This window comes from Corvus moneduloides, chromosome 21 (genome assembly GCF_009650955.1).
Source record: "Corvus moneduloides isolate bCorMon1 chromosome 21, bCorMon1.pri, whole genome shotgun sequence".
NCBI lineage: Eukaryota > Metazoa > Chordata > Aves > Passeriformes > Corvidae > Corvus > Corvus moneduloides.
Genome location: NC_045496.1, coordinates 8,820,666 through 8,836,053, shown reverse-complemented (window position 1 = coordinate 8,836,053; position 15,388 = coordinate 8,820,666). Strand labels below are relative to the sequence as shown.

Sequence of the window (15,388 nt, the reverse complement as noted above, 5' to 3'; positions counted from 1 at the left end):
GGAGTGGCTTTGGGGAAGGAGAATCAGCACACGAGTCATCCAACGGCATTTATTTCCTTCAAAAATAGGCGATTTCTTCGTACAAAATGCCACCCCAGGGCGTTAAAAAATAGGGGATAAGGAAAAAAACCCCATCATTTGGTCCTGGCTACTGCTTTTGGGATAATTAACCACACTTCCCACACACTCCCATCACACCCTGGCTGGGCTGGGGCAAGTCACAGCTTCCAGCTTGGGGACAAACATGAGCAGAGGCAACCAGAGATGCATAAAACTTCTTTTAAATCCCCCAAACCTCTTTAAAATGCCCCAAACTTCTTTAAAATCCCCTAAAAAAGGGGGAGAGACAGGCCCATTCCCAGCCCCTCTGTGCTCGTGTCAGGATCAGGCTCAGGGAGAGCTTGGACGGCTCCAGGCCTGAGTCACGCACTGATCCCAACCTCCACATGTGGGTATTTGTACAACAAATAAAAGCAAAAATAAATACATTTGACACTGGCACTTCAGGTAGGTCCTACGGATAAACACAGGCTGGGGTGTTGGGGATGGAGCAGGGCATTAGGCTGGACCCATCCCAGGAAAAGCTGCCCCGACCACATGGTTTTCCCTAAAGAACAGGCGATAACTCATTAGAAACCTGGGAGGGACCAGGGGCTCTGCAAACCCCACACCTGCTTTGGTCTCAGCAGGTGGTTTTTCCTCTTCCAGCCCAGATCCCCTGGAAATCCCAGGGGGAAAAACCTCAAATCCTTCATTTTATTTGATGCTGTGGGCGGCCACATCCAGGCACGAGCAGAAAAAACCCCACAAATGCCCTAAGGGTTGTGCTGGAAATGAAAACCAGAATTTATATAGAGAGATATATATATATATGTATCCATAAGAAGATATATCTGTGGAATCAGATACAGATCTGTATATACACAGATCTATTTATATCTGTCTCTCTAGATATAGATCTATAAATATAGATAAGGTCTATATCCAGATATATCCGTTTATAGATACACATATATCGCACACACACATTACAGACCATCAATCAACACTCAAAAGAGTGATTGAGCTGCTCACTAGCTACAGAAATTCACATAAAAACCACCAAAAAAAAAGAGTTTCCCCAAGGAGGATTGTGCTGGGTTCAAGTCCAAGGGCAGAGGGGTTGAGCCCCCTGAGGAGGCCTAAAGGTTGGGAAAGGGGTGGGATAGGGAATCCCAGGGAATCCCAGGAAATCCCAGGAATCCCAGGAATCCCAGGTATTGCTGCCCACACAGGCACAGAGGTAACACAGCTGCCAAGGGGGCTCGACCTGTGCAGGGCCCACACGAGGTCAGAGCATCCCCACAAGTGCTCAGGGTGGGGTGGCCACTGCCTTGGGGGGACACAGGGCCACCCCATTGGTCCCAAGGGATGCTGCAGGTCCCAGGAGATTTCTGCCCACGCCATCCCCCCCCTCCTGTAGCTTGAGGGGGTCCCAAAAACGGCCAGACAGACGGACAAGCCATGCAGGAACTGCAGGGAGAGCGGGAAGGGGGGTGGGAGCCAGGGCAGGACACCCTGGAGACACCTCCAGCCCTGCTGCCCCCAGACTTGGCAGGGAGCACCCGGTGCAGGGACGCTGAGGGGGCCCATCCTCCTCCTCCTCCTCGTGGCAGGGAGGCTTTGGAGGTGCTGGCGGGACCCTCAGAAGAGGCAGGAGCCGCGCAGGCCCCGCGCCCGGCCCAGCTCTGCGGCCAGTGCCCGGCTCATGCGGGTTGTGGTCAGCCTCACGCTCTGGGCAGCCTCCACGGCCCGGCTCAGTGACCAGTTCAGCTCCTCCAGCTCCTCCAGGTCCAGGCTCAGGCAGCGGTGGTGGCCCTGGGGCCGGGGGGGACTCTCTGCCCGCCGGGGCCCCGCGAGGACACCGAGGGGGACCCCGGCCAGGGCTGGGGCTGAGGTAGGAACTGTGGGGGAGCAGTAGCTGGGAAGGAGAAGGGACATGGGCTCAGCATTGCTCAGTGGCTGTGGCCCCACTCCACCTTATCTGCATCCCTCTTCCCCATCCCCTCCATCCCCACCCCCTAAACACAGACCCCCCCCCCCCCCCAACAGGAGCTGGTGGCCGTGTGACCCCATTGCCATGGGCAAGCCAGCGGGTCCCTGGGGGGGACGGACAACCCTGCACCCCTGGGGGATGCTGACCCTTTCCCTAAGCCCCCTCCCAGCCCCAGGGCATCCTTACAGCATGGAGGGCACATAAGGCACGAGGGGAACGGGTGCCAGGCAGACAGTGGCAGCGGTGGCAGCAGGGGTGGCTGCCAAGTACCAAAGGCCGCGTTGCTCCGGCTTCTCGGCTCCAACGCGGGGGCCTGGGGGACAGGTGCCACCAGGGCCACGCTCTGCTGAGGGGAGGGAGGTGGTTAGATGTCCCCAGAAGGGTTAGGTGTCCCCAGAAGGGTGAGGTGTCCCCAGGGGTGCGCATCGAGTGGCAGCCCCAGGTGCCATCACCCCCTGTGCCACACCGGGCAGCCACTGCTGGGTGAGCACACCTGAACCCCAGGTGCCAAGTGGCACCACTAGCTGCCACTTCTGTCCCCAAGCAGTGTCAGGGGGCTGAGGTTGTTCCCTGTCCCCCCACCCAGCCCCCACACAGGGATGAGCTGTGCCAGGCATGTGTCACCCTTGTCACCCACCAGATGCGGCTCTGTCCCTGCTGCCCGGTGCACCCATGGGTGGCCGGCAAGTGGGGCAGGACGTCCTCCTCGGGGTGCTGTGCTGGGGCTGCCAAGTGGCATCACCCCCCCCAAATCCAGCTGTGGAGAGAGGAAATTGGGAATGTCCCGTGGGACCCAGCCAGGGATGTTTGGGAAGAGCTGAGGGGTTTGAGGGGGCTGATGGGATGGGAGGGAGGGAAAGGAGGGTCTGCAAAGGTGGGCTCTGCACTGGCACCTGGGACAGGGCTGGGGACAGGTGACACCGATCCCGGTGACACCAGGAATCCCGGGGAATCCTTGGAACCCCAGGGAATCCCAGGAAACCCCAGGTATTTCTGCCCCCACAGGCACAGAGGTGGGGGACCCACACGAGGTCAGAGCATCCCCAGAGCATCCCCAGAGCTGCTCAGATTGGTCCCCCTGGGGACGGTGGGGTCTGGCTGAGGGACAGTGGGGACAGCCTCAGGCCATGAGGAGTGGGTTTTCTATTCCCTCCCTGAGCCTCCCCAGTTAATGAATTAATTAAAGTCGTTAGCAGCCATTAGGGGTGGTAGGGAGAGCTGGAAGGGGCTGGGGGCCACTCACCTGATGCCATCCTGCCCCTGTGACATCGGGGACACCCCGAGGTGCCTGGCTCCTCTCGGGGTGCCGGGGTGGCACGTGGTGTCCCCGCCTGGTACCGTGTCCCTGCCAAAGCCCAGCGTGAGCACGGCCAGGGTCCCCGAGGCGAGGGCGGCCGCCCTCAGCCCCACCACCGAGCGCCAGCAGCACCCACCTGTGCACTGTCCCCGAAATGTCACCGCCCCCGGGGGGTTCCCACGGTGCCTCCGCAGGGACGGCGGTGCCCGGGGCCCGGCGGGTGAGGGCTCTGACCCCGAGGCTGCGGCGGAGGACAGGGAAGCGGGGCGGGATCCGCTGGGATCCTCCAGACCTGCAGGACCCGCCCTGGGCTGAGCGCTGAGGGGTCCCGTGGGACCACCAGGACCCGGCCCCACAGTCCTGCAGCCCCAGAACATCCTGCTCCGTTTGGGGAGGGGAAGTGGTGTGCAGGGAGCAGCGCGTGTCCTCTGTCCCCTCTGTCCCCACCCTGGTGAGGTCCCACTTACCGAGGTCCAGCTCCGGCCTGTGCCGTGGCAGCGAAGCTGACCTCTCCCTCCATGTGGGTGTGACCCCGGGGGCCACCCTGCCCCGCACCGGGGGGCTCGGGTCCCTGCGGAGGGGACAGAGATGCTGTCACCAGGCTGGCAGCCAAACCTCTCCCTGGTCACAGCAGAGGTGTGGACAGGCCGAGGCTGGGGGTGTCCCCACGCTGCCCCCACACCCCCAGGTCCCTCCTGCCACCTACCCCGAGGGTGCTGCATCCTGGGGGGACGATGGTCCACTGGCCACTGGTGGCCTCCTGGCCGGGGTGCCACGGGGAGTGGCTTTTCCCTCGGGGTAGCTGCAGGAGCGGCGCAGACTCTCCTCCAGCCTCCGCCGCAGCCGCCACACCTCGTCCTGCAGCGCCCGGATGGCCTGGCTGCCCCAGGACAGATGTCACAGTGAGGGGGGGCTGCAGCCAGCGGGGACCCCAACAGTGCTGGGTGCCCTGGGGGAGCATCAGCGACTCCCTCCCAGATCCCCCATCCCCAGCACCGGCACCCAGCAGCTGTGACGCTCCCCAAAACCAAGCCTGGGGCTGGGCTGGGCTGGAGTCCGGTCTCAGCCGCCACATGGGTGCCCAATGGGTGCCTTTGGGGGGTCCCTGTGTCACCCAGTGGGGTTTGAGGAGGTGGGGACACCGACACTCACTCGCGCTCCAGACGGGAGCCCAGGAGGTCACAGGGAGCCGGGTCGAGGGACGGCGGGTCGGGGGACAGGAGGGTGGGGGATGGCGTTTGGGGGGATGGCAGGGGGCTGGTTGGGCTCCTGGCCATGGCTGCAGGGTGGTCACCGGCACTGGCACAGCTCCTGTCTCCCACCTCTGAGTCCGTGTGAGCTGGGGAGGAAGGGGAGCACAGCGAGCCAAGGTCAGAGAGCAGAGATCGGCACACACCTCCCTCCAGGAGGTTTGGGAACCCCAAAAACCAGAGCCACAGAGCCGGGGCCTCCCCAGATCTCTGTCCCTCGCCAAGCCCTGTGCACTCACTGCCATCACCGTCGGCGTCCGGACCTGCCTCGCTGCTCTCGGCCCAGCGAGGGGGGGAGCTGCTCTGCGAGGGGCTGCTGGGGGGCAGCCGGGGCCCCCCTGTGCCCCCCGGGGGGTAGATGCCCATCAGTGCTGTCTCGGAGGGAAGCGGGGTCATCTCTCTCTTCCGTGGGGTGAGGAGGGTGGTGGGGATGGGGATGGACGGTCCCAGAGAGCCCGGAGTCCTGGGGAAGGGACAGGCAGCCCCCAGGGCTCATCCCGGGCCACGGGCACCCTGCACATCTCCAACCCCCCCTGAACCCCGCTCCCCACACCCTCACTGCCTCTCCCGCAGTGCCTCCTCCTCCTCAATCCCCCAAATCTCGCAGGCAGAGCCGAATTCCCGCAGGCAGGAGCGCGGGCCGTACCCTGTGCCAGCGGGATGGTGCTCGGGGGTGTGCACGGGGGGTGACACCCTGCTGGCCTCCGAGCCCACGAAGCCACTGTCGGTCTCTGGGGACACGATGCGCTGCTCCTGCAGAGGCACGGGGAGAGCAGGATCGGTGCCCAGCACCCCGGGACCCTCTGGGGGTGCAGGCAGGTGGGGACCTGCAGTCGCAGGGACTCACCTTGCGGGGCCCGTGCTGGGTGGCAGCGCTGCCCGTCCCACTGCTGCGGCGGGACAGTGGCACCCGTGGTGGCCCAGGGACACCCAGCGGGGGCTTGGCAGAGGCTGGCGGCTCCTCAGCAGTGGCAGGGGATGGGTGGCCCTGTGTGTCCCCCAGGTTTGGGGGTCCTCTGGGGGGAAGTGTCGCAGCTCTTCTCTCCGGGAGGGGCCTGTGGGGACGGGATGGAGCAGGAATGATGGGGCAGAACAACCCCAAAGGTGGCGAATGTCCTGGTGCAGCTCTGCCATGGAGGCCGTTTGCTCTGAGGTAAAACCGGAGACCCTGAGGTAAATCTGCTCACCCCTGCCTGGGGACTCGACTCGACAGCACTTACAGAGGGAGGGTCTGGATGTTGGCCCCCTCCTCGAGTGACCGTGTCCTGCAGGGGACCTTGCTGGGGCCACCATCCCCTGCTGTGGCTGCATCCACCTCCTCCTGGGACCCGCTCTCCGCCAGGCTCAGCTGCTCCAGGCTCAGTGACTCTGGTAAGGACTTGAAGTGCTGGTACCTGGGGGACCCACGTGTGGGTTTGGGGATGTGTTCCGTGCCTGTGTCCCCACTGCCCCGCTGCCAGGGCACTCACTGCTCCAGCAGGTCCCCGAAATCCTCCTCCACTTGGCGCTGCTTGTGCCACAGGGGCCAGGGCAGCCCCCCTGCCACCCCCTCGCTGTCCCCCGCTGTCCCCCGGGGACTCTCCACCAGCGCAGGGCTCTGCTGGGCACAGCAAAAGAGGCTGAGAGAGGCAACCCCCACAACTGCAGTGGGGTGGGGAACCTTTGCACCCCCAGCTCACCTCGGGGCGGGGGGAGTGGACGACCGGCGGTGGGGACGGGGCTGGGGGGCAGCGGGGCTGCGGGGGGGGCTGCGGGAGGGGCTGCCGCCTGCCCCCCGGCTCCAGCCGCTCTTTCAGCCCCTCCAGGCGCAGCCCCAGGCGGTAAATCTCCCCTTCCACCACCCTGCAAGACACCAGCCATCAGTGCAGGGGGGACAGCGACCCCCGGGGACTCTCCGGGGGCTCTGGGGAGGGGGGTGGCAGGGGGATCGAGCACGTACCGGTCAGGATCAAAACCCTCCGCAGCCCCCGGGAGCTGCTGCCGGCCCCGCAGGTATTCCCGCTCCAGCGCATCCTGTGCGTCCTTCAGCATCCTCATCCTCTGCGGCACAAGGGTGCGGGGTCCGAGCCTGCCCACTCGGCTCCGGGCACCGCCACCCCCCTGCTCCTGCCAGGGCTGGGCTGGTGGTCCGGGAAGGGGCGGACGCACCTGGAGCTGTTCCGAGGGTGTGGGGGTCCCTGCACGCATCCAGCTTTCGAAGGATTCCACCTGGCCAGGATTGCACGGGCTGAGCCCGGCCCTGCAGCCGCCCCCTCCGCAGCTCCCCCCAGACCCCCTCCCTGCTGCCCCCCATATGCAGCATCCCCACAGACTGCTCCAGAGCAATCCCCCACCGCAGACCCCTCCCCAGCCCTTCCTTCCTTCCCAGCTCCTTCTCAGCACTGCACAACACTCCCGCTCCCCACAGGCCCCTCTGGCAGCATCTCCCCCAACCCTCCAATCCAGACCCCCTCCCCAGCTCGCCCCAGCACCCTCCTCAAACCCCCTCTGTCCGCAGCCCTCCCCCTAGCCCACCACCATAACCTCCCTCCCCTCAGGCTCTCCAGAACCACCCCCAAATCCCCTCCCTGCAGCCCCCACAGACCCCACCAGCACTGTCCCCAAGAGCCCTCCTCCATGCAGCCCCTCTAAAGCCCCCTCCAGCCCCTCTCCGCAGCCCCCCAAGTCCTCCTCCCGGCCCCCCCAGTAGCCCCCCGGTCCTTACCTGTGCCTGCAGCCTGCGGCTCTGCCCCGCCAGCGCCCGGGTGAGCCGGGGGCCGGGGCAGCAGCACGGCCCGGGGCAGGCGGGGCAGCCCCCCCCGGGCGGAGGAGGGGACCGAGGTTGGGGTGAACCCCCCCGCTCTGACGGTCCCGAGGCTGCAGCTGCGAGAAAACACGAGGACAAAGTGACCCCGCAGCACCGGTGACGGCAGCGTGGGGAAGGGGCTGCGGGGAGCATCCTCCCCCCCTAGAACCGGAGCAGGAGGGCGGCGGGCGGGACAGGGGACACGGATCAACACACCTGCACCTGGCGGGGCTGGGGCTGTGGCCGGGGCTGTGGCCATGCCCAGAGCCGCTGTCCGCGCCTGCGGGATGTTGAGGGTCATCACCCGGCACCCGGTGGCCACGGTGCCCACGGCGAGGCTGCGGCTGGGCTGCGGCGGGTCGGAGAACAGGCTCACCTGGGCAGGGAGAGCGGGTTCGGGAACTCAGCCTGCACCGTGCCCCGGGGACACCCTGCAGCACCCCACGGGCACAGCAGGGGAGGGGGTGAAGGCGGCGACACGCGTGGGGGGGGCGGTTGGCACAGCCCTGCCTCAGTTTCCCCACCCGCGCAGGGCGGGAGGTGGCGGAGGGGACACGGGGACGCGCTTCCGCCTGTAACCCTGCCATTCCGGGGACAATCCGGCTCAGCCACCGCCCTGGCACGGAGGGGACCCTGCCAGGCGAGGGGGGCGCGGTGGCCCCCCAGTCTCAACCTCCTCTCCCTGGGCTGGGACTGCTCAACCGCAGCTCCCCGGGAGGAGGAAGAGGAGGGGGGCCGGGGGAGGAAGACACAACAGATAACCTCAGGGAGGGGGGAGCAGAGTGAGGACCCCCCCCCCCCCCAGGCACCCTGACCCCCCCACCCACCCTGGCGCCCAGGCGCAGCTGGTCGATGGTGTTCTCAGCCTCGGCGTACTTGGTCAGCAGCTTGTGGTAGTCGTCCTGTGGGGAGGGGACAGCAGTGGGTGACAGCGGGGGGGGGGGGAGGGGGAATGCCCGAGGGGTGGGTGATAAAGAGGGGAGGCAGCCTTGAGTGGGGTGCGGAAACCTCCCCCTCCAAAACACCCGACCCATCTGTGCAGATGTGGCCCCCGTTTCTCCGTGCGGGGAGAGCTCCCCTCTTCTCCCAGGGGGACAAGCATCCTGAGGGTGACAAGCTGTGGGGGGGTGACCAGCATCCCAGGGGGACACGAGCATCCTGTCCCCAGCCTGAGCGCTGCCCACATCCCTGCTCCTTCCCTCCTTGCCAGCTCCAGGCAGGACCGGGAAGCGGTGACCAGCACCAATCCCCCCATCGGTGTCCCAGAGACAGCGACACCTCCATTTCCCCTGCACCCCCTGCTGCTCCCAGCCCGGATTCCCTCCCAGTTCGCTCTCTCTGGCTGAACTGGGGGGAGCCGGGCGTTACCTGGAGCTGCTGCACCAGCGCCGTGGCTTGTCTGGGGGACCCGAACTCCTGCCGCAGCGCGGCCGTGCTGGGGGGCTGCGAAGGGACCCCCTCCCCATTGCTCAGCAGCACCTCCCGCACGATTTCGGCCGGAGATTTGAAGCCGATGGGGCCGCCGGGGCCGCGGGGGCGGGCGGGCAGCACCCGGCCCCGGGGTGGGCGGTAGCTCTGGTCGAACTTCACCCGCGCCTCCACCTTGGAGAGGTCGGGCAGGGGGTGGTTGAGGCGCCCTCGGCCGTACTGGGTGCTCTCGGTGCCCGTTCCCGAGGGATCCCTCGTCCCCTTGCCACCCGCTCGCCTCCTGGGGCTCAGGGACCGGGACTGCCGGGCGGGCTTGGGCGGCACCACGGCGGGCGCTGCTTTCTTGGGCACTCGGGATCTGTCGTGCCCTTGGGCTGCCGGGGGGTTCCCGGTGTCTCGAGGCTCCTCGGTGGGTGCCAAGCCGGCGGTGCTGGGGGCTGGCAGCCCTGTGCCAGCTGTCTGCGGCTCGGGGACAGGCTCAGGGCTGGGGTCATCGGTGGAGAGCTGCAGAGGGAGGCTCCGTCTCGGGGTCCACTCCTGCCTGTGCCCCCCGATGGTGTCGCCGGCCGTGCCCCAGCCCCGGTGCTGGCGGGACGGGGTGGCAGGGCCAGGGCTGGTGTCCGACAGCCCTGAGATGTCCCCCCCGTCCGTGCTGCAGCCCCGCGGCTGGCAGAGAGCCCGGCCGTCCCTCAGCACCTCGCGGCTGCCGCTGGAGCCCGAGCCCCAGCGGCCCTCCGAGGACAGCTCGGGGTAGGGCTCCCCATCGCTCTCCGCCCCCCAGGGCCCCTCGTCCTCCCCGGAGCTGCCCCGCTCCTCATCCTCCTGGGCCAGGTCCTGCCGTGGGTGCCAGCGCCCCTCGTCTGCCGGGGACCCCTCCTCCAGGTCCTCACTGTCACCTGCAAAACACCCGCACCGCGGGGCTGTCGCCACCCAGACCCAGCCGGTGGCCCCGTCCCCCTCGCAGGCCCCTCCTGGGACATTTGGGACCACCCCTTTTGGGCAGGAGGGAGGGCAGGACTCACCCCACGGTGGGCTCCTGGCAGCCTCCCCCAGGCCGATGACCCCATCCTCGTCCATCCGCCTTTCAAAGTCGTCTTCTTCCTCCTCCTCCTCCTCCTCCGCGCCGTGCCAGCGCGTCAGCTCTGTTTGTGTCCAGCGCAGCCATGGTGCCGGGCTGGCCATGGCCGCGGGCGCGCCGGCCCCGTCACTTGTGTCGCTTCATGGCCCGGCGGCGGTGGCGGCGGGCTGGGGACCTTCCTTGTCGCGAATGTAGGTCACAGCATCGCCGCCGCGTCCTGGGGGGGCCGGGGGAGAGGGAGGGATGCTCAGCGGGACATGGTGGGCTCTGCTTGAGGTGTCTCCCCCACGCTGGTGGGGTTTGCCGTGTCCCCCAAATCGCGGGGACAACACCAATCCCCGATGATGGGGGGGGGGGACGCCCTCGGATCAGGCCCCCCCGCTCTGCATGCCACCACGAAGCTGGAGCTGCCACATCGCTCACAGCCGTGAGGTCCTCGTGGGGAAAGGCCACCTCTCAGGGCCACCCCAAAAGGTTTGTCCCCCTCGCAGGGAACAGCCAGCCCGTGCTGGTACCCTGTGGATGTCACCCCAGCTGGGCAGCCACAGCACCCTGGTGATCACCAGCAGTGCTGATGGGGAGGGGGCAGGAGCACCCCAAGACCCCTCTGGATTGTGGGGGCTGACAGTGAGAGGGATCCCAGCAGAGACCTGGCACACTCATTCCACGGATGACCCCAAAGCAGGAGCTCCCCCCTCACCCCCTCCCAGGAGCTCCAGCAGCAGCCGGAGGAACGCCGGATGCTGAAACCCCAAATGTGGGGTGTGGCAAGAAAGGCCGCGGGGTTTTCCCAGCGATGTCCCCTCTGCAAGATTTGAACCCTATAAGCCCAAATTTTGGCCATGAAAGGCCACAGCAGGCTCAACCAGCCCCATGCAGGGGACACTCACCCTGTACCAGCATCCCCAGGACACCCCCATCACTGTGACCCCATGGGGAGTCCTTCCGAGCACCCCAAAACCTTCCTGTGCCTGTGAGGCAGCCGAGCTTTTGCAGAAGGAGGAAATGATGTTTCCTGCAAGTTTGCAGGTGGCCACAAAAGTTTTAACCCCATCCGGCCCTGCGCAGTGGGGGCTGAACCCTCCTCCTGCAGCATTTTCCACCAAAACCTTTGTTTTTTAATCCAGTTCAGAGCAAAATGCTGTGGGAAGGCAGGGGAGGGAGATCCCTGGGACCATCAGCAGCTGGTCCTAAAGACATCAGCATGGGGATCTTCCAGGAGACCCAAAATTAAGCCTAAAAGCGCCAAAATTCAGCCAGGTGGAGCCTCCCTTTGGAAATCTGGGGAAATTTCCAAGGCTGGGGTCCAGCTGGCCCCATCCTGGGACACTGCTCACAATCCCAGGGGTGCTGTGGCAGGACCCAGGCTCTGAGGCCCGTCCTGGCACATTTGCAGGCAGACAATTAAGGCAGCTCGTTACTGTGTAATTAGTGGCACGCAGAGGACAGCTTGACGAGCTAATGAAACCGCAGCACAGGGCCTGGGGTGGCTGCTCTCAGCCAGAGAGTGCTGCGGTGATTTTGGAGTGCTGCTGCCTCAGGGATGGTGGTGATGAGGTGTAAACCTATCCATGGCACCCACATGCTCCAGGAAAAGTCCTCTAACCCACTCCCAAGCCTCAGATCTGCAAATTCCCTGGGCGTTTGTGAGGTTTGGGGTTATTTTCCAGCAGCACCTGGCATCAAGGGCATTGTCCTTGCACCTGCCTTGCTCCCAACCCTGCCTGCATCCTTGGGGCATTCCAGGCAGGAGCAAAGCCCAAAGCATCCCTTAGGGTCTTGCAAACCTCCTGGGGGAGTGGGGTTTATATGAGGTTTTTCCCCACACACCGAGGGGGTAACTCCATTCTCCACACCTGGAGATGATCCACAGCTTCTCCTGCCACCGGGAAGGACGGGGCTGCCTGTGGGATGCTTTGGGCTCTGAGCTAATGAAACCAAAGAGGGATTTTGGCTTTAGCTCCTCCCTGAGCTGGGATGTTTCCAGCACGACGTCCTCACTCACATCCCAGAGATCTCCCCCCGCAAAGTGCCTCCCATCCCACCTTGAGCCCTGCAGGATCCCAGAGCGATGGGGAGCCCCAAACAGCACCCCCAGCATTCCCAGAAGGAGAGTGCTGGGTGAAAGCAGCCTGTGCTGCTGTTTTATCCCTTTATCTTGGCATAAAGGGTTAAAACATTCCCTACCCATTTCTGGTGGTTCTTTAAAGAGATTTTGCATCTCTTGAAGGAGGCCATGCCTCTCCCACACACCATTGGCTGTCACCCCATTTCTGAGCAGCGGTCCCACGTGCACAGCCCACAGCAGCCACAGTCTGCAGGATCCACTTCCAGACCCAGCCACATTTATGGCTTTCCCAGAAAGTCCCTCTGCTGATGGTCACGGGGTGGCAAGAGTGAAAAATCTCGGATTTTTTTCACCCCCTCTAAGTGATTTTCTCACTGTTATGGGAGCACAGAAAAGCTTGAAAAATGATGTGGCTCTGTGCTCAGCAGCCACAAAGCAAACACAAACAACCCCAAATGTGTGTGCATAAATACATCCACATATTTTAATTTTCCTCTTTGAAAGCCAGGATTTTTGCAACAGGGCAACTGCAAGAAGAGCTAAAAAGAAATGTAAAGGCCTCAGCTAGAAAACTCTGACCTCTGTTGTGCCCCAGCCCCTCAGCCCCTCTCCTGCCCCACAAATCTCAGCCAGGGCTGTCCCAAATTGTGAAGGGAGGGATGCTCCCAGCAGCGATGAGTGCTGCCAGGTCTCTGCCTGTCCCTGCCCTCAGCTCCAAACCCCTGATCCTTTCCGGGGGCAGCGATCCCATCCCCATCCTGCTCCCTGCCCCGTGGGAAAGGCGGAGGTGCGAGGCTGAGCCCGCCCAGCTCGTTACACGTGTGCAGCAGGGAGGCAGCAGCAATCAAGGCCAGCACGAAGCCATCGTGGCTCCTGGGTTTATCAGCGGTGACAGCGGAGGAGACAGGAGCATCCTCCGCCCCAGGGCTCGCTCGGTGACAGGGAGGGGGGGGACAGCGCTGCTGTCACTCTGCCTTCACTGCCTTGTCAACCCTGGGCACAGCAGGCGGGGCTGGGGGGGCTCTAAACCCCGCACCTCCATCCCCACAACCCCTGAGGGACGGGAAATAACCGCCCTTCCCTGTGCCCCCAAAATCACTTGCCTGCGAGGGGTTAAAGCCCCTCTGCACATCTGGGATGCTGAGGGAGCTTAATCCCCGTCCCAGGCAAAGGATGGATATTTTGAGTCTCGTTTAAGGAGGTTTGAAGGAGGCCAGAACGGCCTCGGGCTGGAACTTGGCAAGGGGCGTCTGCGCTCCAGGAGGGAGGAATTCGTGGTGTATAAACCCTTTTTTAAAGCCCACAGAGTCCCGTTTTTATAGGCATGAAAGAGGGCAGAGAAGCGGAAACGCTGCGTTCTGAGTTTGCATTATTTCCTACCAGAACAAGAGAGGCACCATCGCAGCGAGGAAGAGCCTGACAAACCTCCCTGGTCCTCTGGAAGCACATGCCTGTCACCATCACTGCGACGCCCACGTGTCACCTCAATTCCAGCGGCTGGAGGGGCCATGTCCCCCCCAGATCCCCCACGGAAAGGCACCAAAACCCCGTGGAAATGTCATTTTCCCATCACTTGCACTGAAGCAAAGCCCCACAGCAGGGCAGGGAGCTCCTCTTTCCTACCTCCCCCTGGCACAGGAACCCTCTTGTCCTCGCTGGGGACACTCTGGGTGCATCCCCAGGGCTGAACTCCAGCACACCAGCACAGCCAGGGTTGGATGGCCATAATTCCCGTGAAGGACAGCCCTAATCCCTGTCTGGAGAGCGCTGCCGCTGTCACCGTGCCACAGCCGGTGGCACCGAGATCCCTTCTTAGCACAGGGCAGCGAGAGGCGGCGGGGACACGGCAGGGCAGGTGGCCGAGGAGATTGTGCTGGGGTGAACCAGCCACAGCTTCTCTGGGTAGCCTCTGCCAGGGCTTCACCACCCTCACAGGGAAGAATTTCTCCCCAATATCCCATCTAATCCTGCCATTTGTCAGTTTGAAGCCATCCCCCGCATCCTGTCACTCCAGGCCCTTGTCCCAAGTCCCTCTGCAGCTCTCCTGGAGCCCCTCTAGGCACTGGAGAGTACTCTAAGAGCTCCCTGAAGCTTTTTCATCCCCAGGCTGAAGAGCCCCAGCTCTCCCAGCCTGTACAGAAACTGCCGTGCTTTCCGGCAGCCCTTGAACTTTAAGAACCGATTTCAGCCCTGCCCTGAAGGTACCGAAAGGCTGCGGCTGAGCACGGGACACCCACGACACCCGCGGGCACCCGCCGGCTGCCAGGAACACGGCTGCCCTTGAAATAAAACACGGAACTGAAGCTCAACGCTGCTGCCCCGGCGACTTCCTCGGAGGAGCCGCCGGCAGCCACCCGGCCCCGCAGCCTCCGCCGAGCCCCGGCCGTGCCTCCGAGCCGCCTCCGCAGCCCCTGACGAAACTCTCCCGGAATCCTCCGGCCCCGGCGGGGAGGAGGCACCGCCAGGAGAAAAGTTATGACAAGTTTCCTCGGGGCCACGAAGGCTGCGATGGCGTGGGGAGGGCACGCCTCGGCCAGGAGCGGCGTGTCCCGCATCCTTCCCGGGGTGTTTCGCATCCTTCCCGGCGTGTCCCGCATCCCTCCTGGCGTGTTCCGCATCCCTCCCGGCGTGTTCCGCATCCCTCTCGGTGTGTCCCATCTCCTCGGCCGCAGGGACCCCGCCAGGGCTGGGGGCTCTCCTCCTCCACCCAGGGACCCCGAGCAGCTCCCGGCTGCGGGCCAGCCCTGCCCGAGCCGCGCTCAGCAGAGCCGGGGGCTCTGGATGCGGCCCCGGAACGGGGCCCGCGGGCTGTGCCTCCAGCTGTGTCTCCAGCTGTGCTCCGGCGGCGCCCCGGGGCCCCTCTCCTTCCTTCCAGCTGCAGCAGGCGGCTTGCAGGGAGCAGCCGAGCCATTCCCGGCCCCCCCGGGCACAGCTGGGGCACATCTGGCCCGAGGGCACCGCTGGAGAGACACCCCCTGCCCCGCGAGCGCCCCGCGCTGCCCACCTGTAGGGAGAGCCCGGCGGGCGCCTCCTCGGCCGGCGCTGGGCGGCTCCGGTCCCGATCCCGATCCCGGTGCCGGTTGTGATCCCGATCCCGGTCCTGATCCCGGTCCCGGCCCGGCCCCGCCGGACAAAAGCGCGGCCCGCGGCGCCAGGGGGCGTGGCCTCTCTTGATTAGCATATCCGCCGCACTCCGCCAATCGGCGCCCCGAGCGGGAGGTCGTTAGCATAACCCCCGCCCACTCTATATTTGCATAGCCCGCGGCTGGCACCCAATCAGAGCCGCGGTGGGCGGCCTCATTGGCATAATTTATGCAGCGCGGGCACCCCCTGGCGGGGCGCTGCCCATTCCCCGAATCCCATGGGATGGGATGGGATGGGATGGGATGGGATGGGATGGGATGAGATCCCCGATTCCGGGGATCCTTGGCAGGGATTGAAATGAGA

The 15,388-nt window shown here is 64.7% G+C and overlaps 1 protein-coding gene across 1 annotated transcript; it reads right to left on the bottom strand.

Moving 5' to 3' along the window:
- Positions 1-35: 35 nt before the first annotated feature.
- AKNA (AT-hook transcription factor) lies at positions 36-15,068 on the bottom strand. The gene is given in 22 exon segments (XM_032130586.1): positions 36-1,960; positions 2,222-2,381; positions 2,673-2,792; positions 3,279-3,380; positions 3,469-3,624; positions 3,800-3,903; positions 4,039-4,212; positions 4,485-4,671; positions 4,822-5,045; positions 5,229-5,335; positions 5,430-5,637; positions 5,803-5,976; positions 6,052-6,170; positions 6,172-6,424; positions 6,522-6,622; positions 6,731-6,790; positions 7,287-7,444; positions 7,584-7,743; positions 8,195-8,269; positions 8,736-9,691; positions 9,818-10,090; positions 14,946-15,068. Coding segments are annotated over 21 exon segments (4,035 nt in total). The 5' UTR covers positions 9,978-10,090; positions 14,946-15,068; the 3' UTR covers positions 36-1,683.
- Positions 15,069-15,388: the final 320 nt, after the last annotated feature.